We start from the raw sequence: 20,914 nt of genomic DNA, 5'->3' as shown, positions 1-20,914 counted from the left end.
CAAGAACTATCACAAGAACGACCCAGAGAATAACAAAGAGCACAACAACCAATGCTCTTAACAACCCAACAAGAACTCTTCTTTTCAAAACAACAACTACAAGGCGATACCTCAAAACCCTGTTCACGAATAAAGGCGGCGGTCACAACGCGATTAGTGGTAGAACAAGATCTCTTAGGTTTATCCACACGGTTAAACATAGTAAAGGAAGGATATTACAAGGAAGCAGAACACTTATAACCAACAGAAGAAAGGGCGAACAAGACTATTTATGAAACAAGGCTTAGGTCTTAAGGGCAAGACCATGGGAGAGGGGACATCGTGTTACGACCCAGTCACAAGCTACAGCGTAGGTCGCAGGTTAGGCCGGCTGCATAAGCCACGGGACGGCGCAAGCACAGCGGGTGACGGATTAATGGTCGGAACGGGCCGCTAATAGGGGAGAGTTCACTGACTGTTCAGTAAACTCCAGACGAACCAATAGCACGCATGTAACCATAGTTTACCAGGACTTTAGTGAATAACGGGTGAACGCTGTAGTATATAGGGACCCCCAAATTCGCTTCATAGATAGACTCTAGCTCCTTAGCTTTTAACACCGATCATTACATTAAATAAGCTTTGCTTACAACTCTTTGACTCTGATCACCTGGTTACGGTCTACGACCTATTACCAACGTAACACCCAACTGCTCAGATTGACTGCCCTAGTGGCTCTGCCAACATAAACTACGACTAGTTTATCCCTTGGGAACCTTAGCCGTTACACTTAGCCTAATATAGCCTAATATTATTTTAGATTTTATGCTTATATAATACTTATATTATATATATAATTTTATTTAATTATAGAGCGAATTAACCACAAACTAATATTATAATAATTATTTATTCTAGATATAAGTAATAATATTACTTATATTAGTTTTATTATAATTACTTATATTACTTACTTTATATATAGTAAGTACCTTTTTACTAGTAGCTTATACTAACTATTATTTTGTGGTCCCTCCTGCTTGTGCTGCCACGTAGCTTATGCAGCTTGGCCTACTCTTGTGACCTACACTGCAGCCTGCGGCTGGGTCGTAATATTATAAATCGCCTTTTAATATTTTCCTAGCTTTTTTTAATTCCTGTTATTAGCCTAATTAGGCTAGCTAATCTATACTTATTAATATTAGTATTAGGAAGCAAATTTGGCCCTATTTTAGCTTACTAATATTATTAGCTAATTTAAGCTTATAAAATAGCTACAAATTATATTATACTAAAATTCGAATTGTAATACAATTGGAATTAGAGCTATAAAAGTAGTAAAGTTTTATAGTTTTTAGTGAAAATTAGTATAATATAATTTAGTATAATATATTATAATTATATTATAATTCGAATTTTAGTATAATATGGTTTTTAGATATTTTATAAGCTAAAAAAAATTAAGACGAAAAATTAAGAAAAATAGTATAAAGCCAATTAATAAAAAGTAGTATTATATTATAATTTTTCCTCTTATTATAAAGCAATATAATATAATATTATATAATTATAAGTGCTTAAAAAACGATTTTAGTCTAAAATAGGGCTAAACTTGGAATTACCTGGACGTACTGTATATCGGCGGGCTAACCGCGCCCTGCGCAATTTCTTAATCCAATATCCGAAATAGGGCAAAGAATTACATTTATGCGTGGGGGCTCGTTTAGTTGAGCGTTTCTTGGAGCCAGCCACGCCGGGTACACCCGTGGAGCTTTTACATCTCGGCGCCTGGTCCCGAAGCCACCGAAATAGGGTGCGCATCGTCCCCGCTTCCTTGTTTGCATGTGCGGTCAATTAAAATTTTAGTCGGACCCTGGACCGCCAATTTGGCCGAGCAAAATGCAAGGGATAATGTCAACTATGGTTGGATATTCTTTCCTTCCTCTATTCTAGCTACACATGCATTTTGCCTTGTGCCAACTCACCTCGCGCCCGCGCCCTCTTGAGCCCATCCCTTGAAACCACGCGACACACCACCAGACGATATTGAACCTACTCCAAGCCGCTGGGGGCTTCACATGTCTATTGACCGCAACAAGCAGAGGACACCTGCGACAAAAACCGCCTCAGCCCCCAGGACCATGGGTTCAAGACCACGAGTTGCCATGAGCAGGGGCCATGACGACCAACCACGGCGAAAAGCCATCCACACCGCAACGAGATATCGCCGTCTCGGCCCCTCGGAATGCCAATTTGGTCTCAGCCGAGCGCGAGGTTCAAGTCTCGTTCCCTGATGGCGGGTTCCAGGCGTGGCTGGTTGTATTGCCCTCAACACCGCGGCCGTGTTTGAGTCGTACTTCAAGGCGCACCAGCTAAAAGACTAAAGCAACTCCCAGGTTGGCTGGATCTTCAACCTGTGCCTGTTTCTGGTCTTTTTTGTCGGCGTCCAGGCCGGGCCTGTATTTGATCGGCAAGGGGTAAGACTTCTCCTGGCGGCGGGCAGCTTGTGTGTTGTGGCCAGTCTGATGTTGCTGAGCATCTCAACGAGTACGTGCCCCTTGCAGCCACGGTGCTTCTTGGTGTCTGGTGCAGACACTTTTCATGCAGGGGCGTCTAACGGTATTTTCTTGTAGCCTGTTATCAGATCATGTTGACGTATTCTGTTCTTGGCGGGCTCTGCGCCCTTGCCAACATCTTTATCCGCACCCGTCTTGCACCCCGGGTCAACGGACCTGATGGCGGAGCCAATGGCAAGAGGAACTCTGTGTGGATGGGACAAGAGATATGATCTGTCGGCGCTGGGCATCATCTTCATGGAATTCGGGCTCTTTGTGCCGCTGACCTACATCGTCTCATACGCAATGGCACACGGATTCAAGACTTCAGAAAACTTCACGGTTTTGTCTTTGCTCAACGCAGGCTCCGTCTTTGGTAGATTTCTGCGGGGCTTTCTCGCAGACAAGATGGGGCGCTTCAACGTTATCATCTTGACAATCTCGCTCTGTGTTGCCACCTTGCTGGGGCTTTGGCTACCGCCTGGTTTCTCGAGAGCGACTATTACTGCTTTTTGCGTCCTGTTTGGCTTCGCAAGCGGGAGCAACCTTGGACTGGCGCCCGTGTGTATTGGCCAATTTTGTGCTCCGCAAGAGTACGGGCGGTTATTTTTGCACGGCGCAGATGCTTGCGAGCTTTGGCGCCTTGACCAGTGTACCCATCGGAGACGCCTTGCTGGGGGGTGGCCAAGAGAGCAGCGGTTGGTTGGGCCTGATTCTATTTTCTGGCTTGTCCTACGTCGTTGCCTTGGGCTGTTACTCCGTACACATCTGCGCGTGTTCTCGCCACCGGATGGCACCCATGGGCAAAGTTTGAAAGCCTCCTTGAACTGACATGCCGATACGCTTGTGACGCGTTTGAGTACTCCGTAAGCATGAACTTCAAAGCATGACATGCATATGGCAACGGATGCCATCCCTGGCTCGACAGCGATAAATCTACTGGCGCTGTTGTGGATTTATACCTATCAAGCCATTACTTTTCCTCCCCAAGTAACAATCCACACGCCAATTTTTTGTATATAACTAGTTGGAAAAATTCATTAAATCCAGCTCAATGTGCGCCGGGTATCATCTTTGAAGTAAGATTTGGATTGAGATTTCCGCGCCGTGGTGACAAGCACCAAACGGATGCCGACCAGGCCCATTGTGTTGTAATAACGTATTTGACTCTCGTTGAGATTTATTTAATTGCCGACGCTGGGTAAACGATTGCTAGGCAGCTACGGAGTACTTTGAGCAAGTTATGTTTTAATCTCGCTGCCTGATTTTATTTTGACGCACTTCCCTCCGGAATATGTCTAGGGGATGGGTGCCTTTCTAACAGCTACCTTGCCTATGTGCGACCAAGTTTATCCCACATTCCAACTTGTCAGTGTTCTCTCCAGCCAGTGAATGCTTCGAGTTCCATGTCAGCTATCACAGTGACTTGTACATGCTCTGACTCGCGTGCTTTCTGTCTATTGTCATCAAGTGCGGGCCGTGTCTACCCAAAGGACGACGCATGTTCATCGCTACTGTGAGTTCTACCATCCGTCATCTTTTATCACGCAGTCAAAGTCTCATGCACACCAATCTCAGCCGCTAAGTAAACCAATATAACGTAAAGATTCACCCTACCACCCAATTCCGACGTTTAGAACCAATCATCGGCTGTTATTACTAGATTGTGTCACGAAGAAGCTGAAAGGCCCGATTAGCAAGTCTGTTCAAGATATGCATCTTCAGCTTGTAATTTGTACAGAGTAGATCGGGCTTCCTGTCAGACCATGTGCCGGCGCAAAGCGGCCATCTTAGCGTGTCCAAAGCTCAATTTCAGAGAAGTATCAAAGTCTGGAGGCATTTCTGTCCAAGCGCAGGCATTGCTCAACTCAAGTTAACCTCCTGAGGAATCTTTACTCAAATGTTCACTTACTATCACCCTCTGCCTACGTTTCAAAAAATCACGTCGTCATCACAAACATGAGGTTCCTAATTCTGATCTCGATCCTTGCTGGCCTCGGCCTGGCAGAACCACAAAATCAGCATCTTGCTGAGGCACCCATGTGCCCAAACGGTGGTGAATCATGTCTCACGGACGACGCCCCCCAGGTATGCTGCCCAGGGTATTACTGTCTGGTACCACCACCGTTTGGTGGGGTAATCTGTGCTTGGCCAACAAAAACTAAAGCAATCTTTAATACTAGCAAGTCGTCAACATGGGGTGTAAATGTTAGCTTGGCCGTTATATAGAGTTCTCCGACGGAGTTTAAGCTCAGCGGACTATAGCGGGTTGTCAGTACTACCGGCGTAGCTATTGAGCAAATAAATTATATGAACTATTACAATTTGTATGGAGTAATACGGAGGCGTATTGAAGCACTAGACCAAATACTATCTCTTTAGATGCGGAATAGCTCGCGGAGACTGTTTTGACATACAGTCTTCTTTGATAAGCGAGTCTCCACGAGCTCTTCCGCATCTAAAGAGATTTGTCGGCAGGTTGTCGAATTTCACAAAAACGGACCTCGAGTGATAATGAGTTATCAACAGCAATTTTCGCAGTGGAATAAAAGATATTGATAGTGCAAAATAATAATATTACCAATGTCTAAAGGTCTAAGATGGAAGCCCTGAAAACTCGGGAAATTGACCTGTACCTTTTTATACCCTGTTAAAGCCCCTGCGGACCCATGTGATGGCCCTCACCCTATCCCTAACTCGAAACCCTAGAAAAATCAAATATGTTATATCACGGCTCTCGGAGCCTCGGGCCCTTGAAACCTCTAACTATCGCCTGATAAACTCAATACGTGAGCCATCCACACTTGGCCTTCGTTTTATCTGCCCACAACTCCCAGAAACACTACCCCCTAATATTTCTTGGAGGTTTTCCTAAATTGGCTGAGGATAGGACGTACACAGGTTCTCTTAACAGTGAGCATTATATTCAAGGCATCAACTTTATTTGAGACGTCTAGTTACTCGGTGAAAAAATAAAGCTAGGAAAGAGTGGCCCCGAGTCCAGCAAATACAGACATGATACTGAAGAGAGCTGGTAATCCGTCCCAGAGCTTGGAGGCCCCTAACCTCTGTCAACGAAGCCGTGGGGACGCACGTTCTGGTGAGGTTGAGCCGCGCCGGGACTGTTGCATCCGCCGCGGAATCCCGGCAGATGCACAGGCGAGCAGCGTAGACTTCGACTTCAGGTGAGCCCCTGCAAGACCTAGATACGGCAAGGTCTGGCGGGTGCCGTCGGAGCCCTGAATGCCAATCCAGCCAGACCATAGGGGTAGGCGCTTCACATCCAGGCCCTCGGGATCAGACGCGGAGACATCAATGGTAGCAAACTCTCCCGGACCGAGTGTGATGCCGCTCTCGCTAAACTGGACCTTGGCCGGGGCTTGGACAGCCTGGCCAGAGGCGCGGCGATTATCTTGACCCAGGGTGGATAGGGTCAGGGCTGAGATGGGGGATAGTTGGTATTGGACTGTGGTCTTGGCCTGATTTTGAATACGAAAGCTGACTGAAGGGACGCGGTGGGCGGTATCGTTGAAGGCCAGGCTCGTCGGGGTGACGACGAGGGTGATGGCACCCGCGGCTTCCGAGGCGCGGACGAGACGACTGCCTTGTTGAGCCACGCTGACGAAGCTGCTCGGGCTCTCGATCTGCGGCTTGCCGGTTCCTATGATGACGCTGTTGAGGACGGCGGCATCCCAGGTACCGCGCGCCTCGTCAACAAGCGCGTAGATGCCGGTGCTCGCGCCCAGGGCCGGATGCTGATGGTCTACCTATCCAGTACGTGAGCTATTTGGTTCCGGAACGGGCGGGGATCAGCATGGCAAACCTACGCCCGCGTCAATCACGGCTATTCCGACGCCGTGTCCCAGATATCCCTTCTCATGAAGCTTGTCTATAGTTGTCATCAAGTGCGTCCAGCGGACTTTGGAGTCTTCTCGCTTCGCGGCACGGCGTATCCTCTCGTCCTTTTGCTGGGTGCCAGGCTGCTCATCATCGGCAGCGGGCTCCGGGCTCGTCGTCACAGACCAGGTCCTCCTGGCGAAACCCTTCTTCTGAAGCTCAGCGTGAAACTCCTCGGCACGAGTGGCATTGGGTATTTGGAACACCAGACCCCGAAACACGGATGAGTTGTATTTGTGGCGGATGATACCTTGGCCCTGCTGAAGAGTGTTGGCTAGTGCTGTTAACTCGGCTTCATCCGACTCAAGAACATACAGTCCAGAACCGACATCGCCCGTGCTGCTGCCCTGTTGCCCAACGTCGGCAGCTAAAGACGATGCTACGAGAACCCATGAACGGGCGAGGCTACGTAGACGCATCATGACGCCCATAATCAAGACCCAAAAGAATGAAGCAGAAGAAATAGCCAAGTGTCAAGTGTAAAACAGCGTCTTGTTGTTGCCATGAAGAGCTTTGAGCTGGTTCTGCGGCCCTCTACCACTTTATATGGATGTATTTGATACGCTGGTGAGGTCTTGAAGATTTATTCAACGTATTGCTAATTGTTCGGCATATACTACAACCGGGGTGTAACGCCAGGGACGAAGCGAGATGTTTCTTCATGACCCGTCAGAGTCCAGACCACCTTCTTCTCCGTGGAACATACAGAGGCCTATTGCATGGCCAGGCCCCGGTGCTTTGTCACAAAGTTTCGGAGAGCTGAAGTGCATAATGTTGCTGGTGGTACCGGACGTTAGGCACCCGAATAATAATCCCCCCACAACCCGAACAAAACGGGAACAAGCTGGCTTGCAAGCTGTTAAATTAAGACCAGGTAAGACTCCATCGATATATCTGGTTTTTCCTGGGCATATGCAGCTGGCGGGCGTGAAATGGGCCGGTCATATTATGACCCACCAGACATGTTGCATAACTTGTGTAACAGTTAAATATGGAGATAACAGAAATGTTACGTTAGTAAAATCTCCTATAAGAATATCCTTTTATAAGAAAAAAGTTTAATTTAATTAAGAAAACCTTAATATATAAGCCCTGGTAAAAGGCCTAAAAGAAATATAATATTAGGTGTATATACTTACCTAATACTAGCTTTATTTAGTGTACTACTTAGGGTTAATAAGCGATTATAATTAGTATTAGGGCAACAATAAGGCCTATTTATTTTTCTACGCTATTTTCCTTGACAATTTTCTAATATATATTTATAATTTTAAGACTTTTAATATATATAAAAGTAAGTAATAGCTAGTAATAGCTTTAAGCTTCTAGTAGTATTAAAGGGTATTTATAATTAAAAAAAAAGATATTAATTTATGGTTAATTTGCTCTATAATCAAATAAAATTATATATATAATATAGGTATTATATAAGCGTAAAATCTAAAATAATACCTAGGTTATATTAGGCTAAGAATAGTAGGAAACTAGAAAAGTAAACTATTTATATATATATTATAACATGTTAAATATACTAGCGTAATTAGTACCGCGCCGCGGCTGCTAGCTAAGGCTATTTTATAATAGCCTTAGCTACTATTATTATAAAGGCAAACCTTATATATTATAGCGTAAACCTATTAACTTTATACTTATAACTCACGCTAAGTTATACTAAAAACCTAAAATACTTATATATATAATATATTTATATAGTTTGCTCTCGCCTATATTCTAAGTTAGTCCTGTTCCTTTTTATCTAAGTTATCTGCCTTTTTTACTATTAAAACCCTATTATAAATAACTAATTATAAGTTATTACCCCTATATATATATATCTCCTATAAGTACTATAACTGCTTACTTACTAATATCTACTATAGCTATTTATAAATAATAATAATATAGGCAAAGGTGCTAAGCTACCTAATATAAAGCCTAATATAAGTAAATTACTTATTATAACTTTTAGGGGTTAAAAGCTAATAAGACTTAAAGGGTAATATAATTAATATTAGATTAAAAGCTTTTTATAATAAAAGGGATAGCTATTATAAAGCTAAAAATCTTAACCTAATAAAAATTAAAAAAAATAATAAAATTATTAAAAATATAAAAAAAAAGGCTTTTAGAAATATAAAGCTAAAGTATAGCTTTAAAAAGGCTATTATACTAGCTATAAAAAGGCCTAATAAGGCTAGTAATACTAAGAGTAAAGCTGCTTAATAAATTTATATTAGCGGTTTTACCTCTTCTAAAAGGGAAAAAAAAAAAAAAAAAAAAAAAGATATATATAAAATTATATAACAAATTTTTAAGTTAAAAATATATACTAGGTTTTTTTTTCGTATAATATATAGAACTGTAAGCCCACCCACGAGCTATACTACATTCTATAAGATAACATTTGAACCTTTATAAATTGCCATATCAGGTCACTTGTTGCTGGACTTTCTTATACTGCAGCGACTCCACCAGCGGCCCGCGGGTGCCGACAACTAGGAGTACTTGCTGCTGCCTAAAGTGCCCTGACTCGGCACCAGAGTCTAGAAACTAACGACATGCCCTATTCTGAGACCTTGATTTATGACAAATCTGCTTCGGCTTTGTGCATGTGAAGCGACAGCTGCATTGGCAATCTATTTTTGTCTTTTAGCTTCAAGTATTTGTCTGCGTTTACAATATGCTACTTCTTCGGAAAGTGGCGCTTTTTCACAAGCCTATTAATAAGAGCTTATTTCGCGACAATACGCTTTCTAGCTATTATATTCCCTGAATCGCTTCCAAGAATAGTATGAGAGTCTAATATAATATTATTATATAGCTCAAAAGGCCGACTAGATTAATATACTTGCTCTTATTTTAGACAAGGCTATCGTCTTAACATAAAGTAGAACTTACTTTCGAATAAATTCCCGGCTTATTAGGCTGACAGTATTCCGTGTGCTCGATATATAGTAGCGGCGTCCAAGAGACGTCGACTATCTGATATCTGGTAAAGCTTTTAGAGTAATTATTATATTCGTATACGTATTATCGGCCCGACGCAAAATCCTGTCGAGTTACCGCTGCAGATGTTTGAACTCCTGGCTTTAATGCTGACATGGCAAATAGTCGTGTAAGTGCAAGTCGACAAAAAAACTTGCTTTCGTGATACCGTCGTGGTGTTGCTAAGCGTCGCTGTAGGCTGGTCTGGCAAGCGAGTTTAACGGCCTAACAGGCAGCTGATTCTTTGACCGACAATGCTTTTACGGCCTGGTATATAGGACTCCCGGATTGTTGCACGCGCAGTGAGAAGAATATAGCTAAGAATAGCTTTATACTCCCGGTTGCTCTTCTGGAAGATATTACCAATAATACCTACTAGATTATACTTTTATTAATGCTAAAAGCTACTTTTAATAGAAACAAGCTGCTATTTATTAGCATTACTAAAAAGCTCTAAAAGGCCTTATTATAATTATTAAAATATAATTATTAAAGCTTTTAAAACACTTATATTATAATTTTATTTAAATTAAGTTTTTTATAATAAAATATTTTAATAAATAATTTTTTAAAAAGCTTATTAAATAATTATAATTAAATATTTTTAAAGACTTTTATTTATTATTTAATTGCTTTTATAATTTTTAATATAATAGTTTTAATAGTTTTCTTATTAATTATTATAGAAATATTATATTATTATAAAAGTATAAACCGGAGTTTAAAATTAAAAACAATTTTATAAAAGTGTAAAAACTAGTAAAAAAAGTTAAGTATTTAGTTTTATTTACTTATTATTATTTAATATGTATATAGGTATTATTTCGAGTTGGTTTATATCAATCGAGGACACTCAGCGCATGCGATCGTTGGCATCAGCGTAGAAATACTAGTGGGGTTGTTTTTCAACATGACGTGTTTTGTGAAGCTGAACTCATGGGTGCTCTCTTCCTCAATCCACATTTCGCCTTGCTGGATGATTTCCATGTTGACAGCGGGGGAAGTAGAGCGGTTGTATATAATGGTATTATGACCGGGCAACATGAGATTTGTGGCAAAATCCAATGATGCACTGCACGAGTAAAGAACACCTTGGTCGCTATTAAATGAAGAGCAGGAACCGAATAGCCTTGTTCCTTGGCTGTGACAGGGGCTAAAGGCTGAGAGCAATATAACTCAATTTATCTAATAACAGTCTTTGGTATTAAAGGTCCTTGGATTTCCTCAAGGCCTAGTTGGCCAAAGAGCTCTTTAAATACAAGAAGCCGGTGAGGGTCTTCTGCCCTAGGTCCCGTGATCGAGCCCTCGTGTAACCGTGTAGCATAGGCTCGGTCGGTTGGGCGATTGCGCTGAGTCGCTGACAAAGGGTCAATGCGATTGCACTTGGCTCAAGCTTCAGTTGGTCCTATTGACTGGCTATCCAAAATGCTTGGCGTTGGGCTGGAATTGATGCGGCGAGGCCAAGGTGTTGAGTCAAGCAGGCGATAATTGAAGGTCCGTGAGGCAATAATTGAGCGGTCTGAGAGGTCCGAGGATTGTGATATTCGTTCTTTCTAGGGTTTCGAGTGTGGGCTAGGATGAGGGCCATCACAGGGGTCGTCAGGGGCTCCAACAAGGTATAAGAAGGGTCAACATCCCGTGTTATCAGGGCTTTTTTATCTTGGACCTTCAGTCATCAGAAACATCATCACTTTGCACCGTCAATAGGCTTGATTCCAGTGCGAAAATTGCTGTTAGTAACTCAACGCAAGAATGTCTGATTTATGTGACCGGTTTTATTAATGCCGTCGCCGTCACAATGTGGACAGCATGAACAAGACATGACGGTTAAACGGTCAAAGCCCATCTCCAACTTTAGTAACGAGCACCATGACTCACAAGGGCGTCAGATTTCGTATTATCGAATAATTCAAGTGTTAGGTCGGTTGGGCGTGTTGGACGCGTTGGACGCGTTGGGTGTTTGTTGGTGCTTTTTTCTCTTGGTCTGCTTGCATGTTCAACACAGAAATTTGCTCCATATTATGCTTTGCTGCATTATCTACACATAAACCAATGAATTCCATGTCTGGTGACTGGGATGCCTCTTCACACCCAGAACCCTGCTCCTGCAGCACTCTCCATTCCTCCAGGCCACTATTTAGCTGCGCCATCGCCCAGGCTCTGGCCAAGGCCCTACCAGGCTTCGATGACATTTCCATGTTTGACAAATCAGGTGTTCCGCCAATCATCTCCTCCCACCTAATTTCTTTGGAAATACGGCGTTTTCTATCCAGCCAACGCGGAAACCCGCCAAATGGCCAATTTATTGGCCGGGGGAGCTAGAAAGCGGTAAAGGCAAGACGGAGAGCCTTATTAATAGGACTAAGAACAAGCGCCATCTACGGAGCATGCCAGTAGCACATGGCAAGGTTCAGGGAGTCAGGAGGACAGCGTGGGGGGCTGTGTGGCAGAATAGCGGCAGAGCGAGCGTGGTGCGTACGGATGGAGAGTTGGCATTTAATAGACCATGTCGTAATTTGTTTGAGACATAAATGCCTAACTTTTATGTATTATTATCTAGAGACATGCAAAAAGAGAAGCAACCTCAAAGAGAGCCTTGAGCCCGCGTCCATAAGTTGCCAGGGGCAAACTTATACGAAACCAAATCAACTCATGCCAACGGGGCCATGCCCGGCGCCCAAGTTCAGGGTCCAACACAGTCAGCTTGGCAGGATCAAGCGCATAACATGCTAAGCTATGATGACGGGCGAGCGTCGGGCAGCGGAACCAAAATAGACTGAAGCATATTTGAAGCCCAATCTCATCAACCCTCCAGCCATCTCTCCTCATATAGAGATAAGATTATTACGGCACTCCATTGCTCCAGTCTATGATAACCGTCGGTTGTTTAAAACACGCGGCCGCAGTGATTGTTCAAGAAGTTCATGTTGACAAAGCCGTTCTGTCAGGTAGGTAATGGTTAGCAGAATATAAAGTTGAAGCTGAAATGACTCGGTATCTCACCTGCTCAACCTTGTCCCCAGCGCAGCAGTAGGTGCTACCAGAGCAGTTTTCCCCAAGAACGTTGAAGTTGCAGAAGAATCCACCCATGAAGCCTCCCGAGCCGCTACAGCAAACGTTCTTTTGGTCATTGCTGCATACATTCACGTTGCCACCATTGTCGCCGGGGGTTTCGCCAGGGGTTGGGCCGGGAGCTGGGCCGGGAGTTGGGCCGCAACCGTCGCACTCTTTGCAAGGCAGAGCAAAGGCAGAAGAAGCGAAAAGAGCAAGAAACGCAATAGTGAACTTCATGATGGCGATTGTGAAGAGAAGAAGCTGGAGTTGGTTGATGGCTGGCGGGTTTATAGAGTAGAGAAGCGAATGTTGAGAAAGGATACTGTTTGAGGGATGGAGATGAGTGGTGAGAACACGGGGGGAATGGCTCTATTTAACTTGCATCTCATGACGGCTTGAAGCTTTCTCAAGATGGTGTAGGATTATGGACAAAGCTCTAGTGCCTCTAACTGTCCACCGCTAGACTTGAACTCTCGTGGTCAAAGCAAATTACAGGACGGTTACAGCCGACGACTTGAACAAGTGCTGAGCAGAGGCAACTTGGGAGCACAGACGGATTGTACCTCCTGAAACGTGATTAACCTAATAGCTATTTCTTCTTGTAGTAATTATTGATGTGACCTACACCGTTTACGTAGCATGAGTAAATAATAGAACCAGTGAGATCCTTGGCAGGCATGTCCAAGTAACAAGAACTGACTAGTAATTTTCATCTGCTCTTCTTGAGCTGATATCCGTGGCCTTGTGTAATGAAAACTTTTTTATACTATTTCAAGACACATGGCATATTAAGATGGGTATTGACTAACACTGAATAACTTGGCAAGTTGATTTAAAACCAGTGCTACATGATCCTTAGACAAGGAAGCATTCAGGTGTGACACTAAGGAGTAAAATAAACAGAGAGCAGTGCAACAAGTCGATCAATGGCAAGTCAGCATCGGTGGTCTCATTTCTAGCATCAGCTACTCTGCCAGAACTAGCCTTTACGGCCTCTTCTCCCCTTTCCAGGCAGTCGCCACCTGGACCCTCGGGCTTGCAAATATGGCAACTAACAAATCGCTCAAATTTCCCGAATTGGTAGTAAAAAATAAAGCTGGAGTTGGTGCTAGTGTGTGTGAGGGAGAGACATTTTAAGCCACCTCAAGCGCTAGCTTTTCTAGCGGCGACGAGAGAAATATGCGCATAAGTCTTGGGCATTTGTTAGTGGATCATGGCGCATGTGCCTGTCTGCTCGATTACCCAACTAGGCAATAGTTTTTGTGTGAGCAATGGCCGATGTTGATGCCTTGACCCTGTTGAAATGTCTCGGACAAGAGGCGTCCGGTTGGGTCATGAGCGGGCGAGTCTCCGCTCCATGACACCCAACCCAGTTGAGGGCGAATTACTTGGGGCACGGCCGCTCTTGACTTGTTGTCAGGGCACGGTTGTCCCATATTGACATATTTCTCCGCTTACGGCTCAAGTGCCGCCGCCAGCCTTGCAAGTACCAGACGGATGTTCCAAGGATTTGGACTAAAGATATATCGTGGGGTTTGGCGCCCGGCCGCTAGCCTGAAATGGGGTGTGGAGTAACGTCAACGGTGATGTGCACCTGGGGTCGAGTAATTCGCGCTGGGTTGGGTGTCATGCAGCGGAGCCATGTTCCGTGCCATTTTGTCTGTGCAATTTTCAGGTACAGACATCAAATGTTGCGGCAGTACGATTAGATTTGGGGGTCATGTCTTGCACGTGCAACTACTAGAAGAGTCAAGGTGGTATTATTGAAAATCTATGTTCGTAGGTAACAGTACATGTATGTTTAAAGCATTTTGAACATGGGGCTCGCGAATGGCGCCTTGCCCGATCGGGGTGCGCCGCCTAACCCTAACCTGGTCGGGAAACAGCGTCTGAGGCTGTAGACTCTTGGAATCATGCCGGAAATCCGCAAGGCGCGATTCACGGACTCGGAACCAGCCAAGTTGAGTATCGGGGAATTTTCTCCACCATGATCGCCGTTGATGCTAGGATGCCCAAGGTCACATCGTGCTAGGGAGCCGATTACCCAAATACAAGACTAAGATGGAAGCAGTGCTACCACTCACTGTCTGGCGGTCATTTCCCCTGGATGCTATGTGCCGCACTCGTCGATTGTAACCTCATAATTGGTCGATGGACGGGTGAGGTAAAGGAACTCCACGGACCGATCTGCACGTACAACTCAGGGGGGACCGGAGCTCCCGTCTTTCACCAATAAGTCGCCCACACAAGGCAGGTGAGAAGGATTCTCCCTATTGACCAGACCAGGCAGTCAACAAAATTCTTCCGGGAGCAAGTGCTTGCCCAGGACTATTCCATCAGCACTATCTTTCCTGCTTGATGAACATCTCTCCTCCTCCTTCATGCTCGGCAAACTCTCCCGACATCACGCAACAGAGAAGCTAATTTGTGTTAATTCTTCAAACTTGAATCTCTTCACCCCTTCCATCCAGGGAACCTCGGCGATGCCTACACTTCTGGCCTGCTCCCCAATACTGAGCGACTGAGGGACAACGAACTCCGCGTGCATGCTAGACTTCTCTCTCCAACGGCTTTTGTCTGTTAATCTCAAGGCTTTAATTCTGAGCCGGGCAAGACACCTCTTCTCAGTAAGTAACTCTTGCATTACATCGTACTCCCCAACAAGAAGGGCAAAAGACAAGGGTTATATGGATGCCGTCGAGACGCGTAGCCACTTTTCCATGTTGAAGGACAAGGCTGTCCGTTCCAAAGCCAGATACAATGGATTACAGCTGCTTTTGGTTGAATCTGCCTGTTTGAAACCGCGAGACAGTATTGTTTCGATGATTTCCACCCAATCACCCAGTGCATCGCGACAAGCCACCCAATGCAATGCGGTCGAAGCCCCCGAGACTGGAAGAAACAAAGGTGGCTGTACCGTCTAGTGCTAGTTGGATTTCGGAGCTGTGAGCTTTCCTGCCGAATGACTGTTCAGACTACGACCAGAGACAGCCAAACGTCTCAAAAGTGGCCCTAGCCGCTGCGAAATAAAGGGGCAGCTCGTCGAGCTGTTTCTCACAGTCCGCTTCACCCCGAGCTTGGCTAGTTTTTTGACGACGTCAGCCGTGCCAAGAGATTGATTCCGGCAATATAATGCAGGAGTGTGCTCCTCATGGCGTCGTCGCCGTTGATGTTCAGTCCCCGCTGTTTCGGCAAATCCACTTGACAGTGTTCAAATTCGTCGCCCACTCGTATTCCTACTAGCATAGATTTGGAGGATTTTGTGTCCGTGTATGGCTGCCTCAGAATATCCTCGACTCTTCACAATATAGTGGACTTCAACATTAATGAACAGTGCAATGTCATCCTTGACCCTGCTTTCAGCGTTGTCCCTGTCAAAATGTGTCCAATGGTCATGTGCCAACCGTCTAATCATATGTCCTTTCCCACTCTCCTCTGACTAGCTTATTATGAGAATCCTCAGGTTGACAGCCCGCTTTCTAATATATTGGATAGTGTTTTTTCGGCTATAGTATCACATTCAACGAGGCCTTCAATGATGAGGAACATCATGTCCAAGTCTGAAGAAGTGATAATATCGCACAAGTATTCCCAAGGGGTTTCGGGTCGTACGAACTAACAGCTGTCAAGGATGGCGGGCATGAATGCTACCTTACATGTTATTTATAATTAAAAGTGCGTTTTCGAGGTCTTTAAAAAATATATATTATTTAAAGCTATTAACGCTATTATCCTAGCCGCTTGAACTAGTCTCTATATAGCTTAAAATTAACTAGCAAGCTTATTAATAGGTTATTCTAGATAAATTAACTTACTATAAATACTTGAATACCGGAAGTTTTACACGTATTTTAAAGCTAAAATAATATATAAAGGAACTTAATCTACTCCGGCCTAGGACTGCTATATAATTTAAATCTAATTGCTATATATTAAGTTGCCCAAAAAAGTAACCTGTAAGTATATGGATTTATTAATACAAACAAGTATATACATAAAGAATCAATACGTATTTTAAGTCTGTAAGAAAATATATTAAATATCGACTTGAGTCTTTTGTAAGTACTTCTTCATATTTGTTATATATTATTCTCTGGTACTTGATCCTACCCTATACCGTTGTGAATACCAATTCAAGTATCCACCGGTCCACAACCTGTGCGCAATATCTAATATCCGCTTGTGCTGTCTGGTGGCCTGACTAGTTACCCAATCCAGCATAGTTCAACGTGTGACACGTTCATTCTTCCTTGTTCATAGTTTGATGTCTCAGTTTCCAAGTCCTCCATCCCCAACCTTGCCGAGAGGATGGTCTCCTATGAGCTTTACGATGATGGCGCGTGGGACCGTGGCGAGGCTATATTCCAGGCTTTGCGGGATACGCTGTACGATGAAGATCTTTACCACGAGATTGCCACGTTTGTCACTAAACATCGAAAAGGTGGTAGCCCCGTCAAGTGTTTCCCTCCCAAGATTGGAGGGTTCAATTTCCATTATCGCATCCTGTACTGCGATGGGAGCTCCGCAATCATTCGCTTCCCCATGCCGGGGTACTTCCGGATGGCTGAGGAGAAGCTCCTCGGCGAGGTGGCTGCCATGCGTTACATAGCCGATAATACGACCATACCTGTGCCCTCCATCCTCCACTACGGCATGGCAGACGAGAGCCCCAGAAGGCTTGGTCCTTTTCTAATCATGGAGTACATTGAAAATTCCGGCGACATGGCTGATGTGCTGAGGGCGCCCGGGCACCCCCATGAAGACAAGCCAGTCCTCGATCCAGCCATGGACGAAGCGAAACTCGACCATGTGTACGGCCAAATTGCTGACATCATGCTCCAACTGGCCAATTGCGACTTCTCCCGCATCGGATGCCTTGGAATGAGCAACTCGAATGGCCATGATGGCGACCCAGAAATCACCTCTCGGCCTCTGTCCCTCAACATGACCCAGCTGGGGGAGGTAGGAGGCGTCCCTCACTTCGAACTACCCCCTACCTCCAAGACATTTTCCACCTCGTCCCAATACTACTCTTCTCTGGCCGATATGCATCTGCAGCAACTCTCGTTCCAGCGAAACCAGGTCGTCCTGTCAGACGATGAGTGTCGCAAGAAATACATCGCCAGGTAAGCGTTTCGGCCCAGTTCCCATCAAGCCATCACTAACGTCTTGTCGAGGCAACTCTTCCGCAAAGTGGCCGCCAACCATGGCGTTGCCTCGCCGGACACAGACCCGGGCCCTTTCAAGCTGTGGTGCGACGACTTTCGCCCTGGCAACATTCTCATTGACGACGAGTACCGCATCGTCGGTGTCATAGACTGGGAGTTTACCTATGCCGCCCCCGTTGAATTCGCCTACTCCCCGCCATGGTGGCTTCTTCTCGTCATGCCCGAGGAGTGGACCGAGGGGCTGGACGACTGGGCTGCCAAGTACGAACCCCGGCTGAACAGCTTCCTGCGAGTCATGGAAGCAAAGGAGCGTGAGTTGATGGAGCAGGGCCGCCTCCGTCAGCCCCAGGTGCTGTCCACGCATATGCGCCGCAGTTGGGAGACGGGGGACTTTTGGCTCGTGTACGCGGCGCGCAAGTCCTGGGCATTTGATGGCATCTTTTGGAGGACGCTGGATAGGCGCTTCTTTGGGGACAATCCCGCCGGCTTCATGGAAAGGCTCAAGCTGCTGCCGCCAGAACAGGTCGCCGCCATGGAAGCTTTCGTGGAGAGGAAGATGCAAGAGAAGGAAGAGAGCACATTAATCGACTGGTATGCCAAGGACTCGGCGTCCAAGTTGCCGCCGAATATTCTGTCTCTAGATCCAGTAGAACCATGCGAAGCACGCCCTAGCTGTGCACCAATTACGGACGGACCTGACGTAGAAGTCGTACCATGACACTCACCTGGGCCTCAATCTGTTTCGACTGTCGACTGCATATTTTTTCTACTCGGATTCTTGCTGAAGGCGGCCTCATTCTTTTACGCACGTAGAAGGGCAAATGGGGATTACTTCGTGAGTCTGAGGCGTCATCGATGTTACGCCAACCTGATATCAGGCAACTTCCTACTTGCATATGGCTCGCATCACGCGATGCGCAGACTGGTCACACCAACGGGTGCGGCTGGGATCCCGCCCACCTTGTGCAAGTAAAAACTGCCTGGCGCTCCGGGTTATTTCCGATCCTGCGGGAATCGCGAAATTGTGGCTGAGTTGTTCAACGACATCTAGCCTTCAGGTTATGTGCATCACAAACAACGAATCTCGGTCAAGAAGCTTGGCAACAATCGATCTTGGGTTCTGTCAACACATGTTGCTAAATCGATGATTCAGATCACAAACTGCCCATCAAGTCAAGGTACACTCCCTCTGATATACCAGGTATAAAAACGGCAATCCTTCACTTTCTAAGCCCCGAGCCAATAAAACCGCAATTACTTTGGCTCGGTGGCTGGTTACGGAAGTGTACTTCCAAGAGAACTCACGCGTCACTCTCGGACCCGTTTCATGTAACCATTCCCCTGCAAAGACGGCAGAGTCCGCGGCCGAAGGAAGCCTCGTACGGATTCTGTGTGTATCTCATTGGCTGGCTGGTTTGTTGGTCACACGAGTACGCGTGCTGCCAAAAAAAGGAGCCCGGGGAAGCCATTGTGCAACCGCCGAGATGCTCTCAAATTACGGAGTAAGGGGTCCTGTCGTCAGTTCAATTCCTTCCGACTGGACTCTTGCGTGAAATCCAGCTCTCATCTGCCTGGATGCTCGCGAAAAGCGCAGGAGTTGAGGCGCCTTCTACTCCGAACAGCCTGGGTCCTTATTAGCGGCCCCAACTTGTGTCTTTTTGCAACTATAACCTTGTGAGCACGTATGAGGCAACAGGAGGAGACACGGCTTGAGTCAGGCTGAAAGAGAGACAACAAGAAGCCGGATGAAAACCATGAAAGCTGTGACGAGATCGCCAACGTTGATTCAAGACCCAGAGAGCGATGTCCTACGACAGCGCCAATACCGCCCACACTGTCGGTCCAAAAGCGACCAAAGCAAAACACTGCCGCGCCCACGACCAGCCTCATCTTCTTCCAGATTATCCAGTCCGAAGACACCCGAGGAGACGGCGGAGGACACTTGCCTGTATATCGACACACAACTGGAAAAGAGAATTCTCACGCCCCCCGGGAAGACGGCCACGGGCAACAACTACATGCTGGAAGCCGAGGTTGACGATAAATCCCTCATCGCAATCGGCTTCACCAAGAAAGCAGCCTACGACGGCCTCAACGATATCCAGAGCATTCGCAAGCCAGCACAACTCAGCGTCAAGGAGCCCAGGCTCCCAAAAATCGTCAAAACCGCCGAACAGCTGATCCTGAATGAAATAAGGCATTTGCAGCGCGAGTTCACCTGCAAGGCATGTCAGGTTGAGCACGGCGAGTACTTTTGCCATTGACCTCGGGTCTGCGAGACAAGTCACGGAGCGACGGACGAGCTTTTGCGCCAGCGAGCCGTGGGACGAGCACGGAGAGCTGCATCCATTTTGGAAGCGGCGCCTGGAACACACAATGAGCGCGAGCAGGTTTCTCTCCGGCCACGACCACAAATCTCGCGCAGGCGTTGGCAAGCCCTTCGGGAAAGGACATGGTGGTGTTCAACGCGAGGAGAGTAGCGGTTCTGGCGCTTTGCACCTTCTGCCATGTTCCCGGGCGCGGGACGCTGGTGATGTTGCTGTCTTTGATGGCCTTGATGTTGGTCGAGAGGGACTCGTGGCCCCGTGGAGCTGTGCGTTTGAGACGTTTGTCCCGGCCGCGACATTTTCCCGCCCAAAGCTGCCGTCCCCCGTTCCTGGCGACGTTGCCGTACGCCATGTATGCGTCTGTCATCTTGGCGCGTTGGCACGGCTGATGAAGGTGGAAGACGACGATGTGGGCAGAAGGGCCGACCAGCCTCGCGACAAAGACGAGCCGAAACAGGACCAAGGCGAGGAAATTAAACCGAGTACAGAGGCGATGGGCATGGAGTCATCAGACGACGGACATGACAGCTCGGACGACGAGCCCAGCAGAACAGGCCAACTCGTCTGCCCAACAGCAAGTGACAAGTCATGCGTGTACATACAAGCATCAATTCGCGTTGCCCGCTTGCGGCACTTGGATCCAAAAAAGAAGACGACGCGTCCCAAGCGCAATGCACCCAGCTCGCCGGTGAGCACCACTCCGCCCAAGACATGCATACAAACATGGAAGCATCCATGATTGCAACCCCACGGATGCGCCCACGGCCAGATCCACGGTCCCACCAACATGCAGTTACGAGCCAAGGCGACAATAAGACGGGCAGAGCAAACAAAGAAGACAACGACACCAACCAGTCCCATTCCCCGCCGGCCGCCCAAATCGTCCAAGCACATTGCAATTTCCCGCCATATCCGACCTGACACACCAGCGGGGTCCAAATTCGAGACC

The 20,914-nt window shown here is 46.3% G+C and overlaps 5 protein-coding genes across 5 annotated transcripts; 3 read left to right on the top strand and 2 right to left on the bottom strand.

Annotated features, from left to right (window-relative positions):
• Nucleotides 1-2,157: 2,157 nt before the first annotated feature.
• Nucleotides 2,158-2,767, top strand: G6M90_00g111840 (uncharacterized protein; the record flags this gene model as incomplete). The annotated part of the gene is made up of 3 exons (XM_066131837.1): nt 2,158-2,298; nt 2,376-2,526; nt 2,613-2,767. 3 exons carry the CDS (start codon nt 2,158-2,160, stop codon nt 2,765-2,767), a joined length of 447 nt encoding a protein of 148 aa, XP_065987810.1.
• A 2,838-nt stretch (nt 2,768-5,605) lies between these two features.
• G6M90_00g111830 (uncharacterized protein) lies at nt 5,606-6,862 on the bottom strand (the record flags this gene model as incomplete). Its single annotated transcript, XM_014688198.2, has 2 exons — nt 5,606-6,301; nt 6,362-6,862. The coding sequence occupies 2 exons, from the start codon at nt 6,860-6,862 to the stop codon at nt 5,606-5,608; spliced, it is 1,197 nt and encodes a 398-aa protein (XP_014543684.2).
• Nucleotides 6,863-12,303: 5,441 nt separating this feature from the next.
• On the bottom strand, nt 12,304-12,707 carry G6M90_00g111820 (uncharacterized protein; the record flags this gene model as incomplete). Its single annotated transcript, XM_014688199.1, has 2 exons — nt 12,304-12,357; nt 12,420-12,707. 2 exons carry the CDS (start codon nt 12,705-12,707, stop codon nt 12,304-12,306), a joined length of 342 nt encoding a protein of 113 aa, XP_014543685.1.
• Nucleotides 12,708-16,778: 4,071 nt separating this feature from the next.
• G6M90_00g111810 (uncharacterized protein) lies at nt 16,779-18,356 on the top strand (the record flags this gene model as incomplete). The annotated part of the gene is made up of 2 exons (XM_014688200.1): nt 16,779-17,596; nt 17,648-18,356. 2 exons carry the CDS (start codon nt 16,779-16,781, stop codon nt 18,354-18,356), a joined length of 1,527 nt encoding a protein of 508 aa, XP_014543686.1.
• A 1,036-nt stretch (nt 18,357-19,392) lies between these two features.
• Nucleotides 19,393-20,704, top strand: G6M90_00g111800 (uncharacterized protein; the record flags this gene model as incomplete). Its single annotated transcript, XM_014688201.2, has 2 exons — nt 19,393-19,886; nt 19,954-20,704. The coding sequence occupies 2 exons, from the start codon at nt 19,393-19,395 to the stop codon at nt 20,702-20,704; spliced, it is 1,245 nt and encodes a 414-aa protein (XP_014543687.2).
• Nucleotides 20,705-20,914: the final 210 nt, after the last annotated feature.

Source organism: Metarhizium brunneum, chromosome 7 (assembly GCF_013426205.1).
Source record: "Metarhizium brunneum chromosome 7, complete sequence".
In the NCBI taxonomy this organism is placed as follows: Eukaryota; Fungi; Ascomycota; class Sordariomycetes; order Hypocreales; family Clavicipitaceae; genus Metarhizium; species Metarhizium brunneum.
This window is presented reverse-complemented; position numbering and strand designations above follow the sequence as displayed.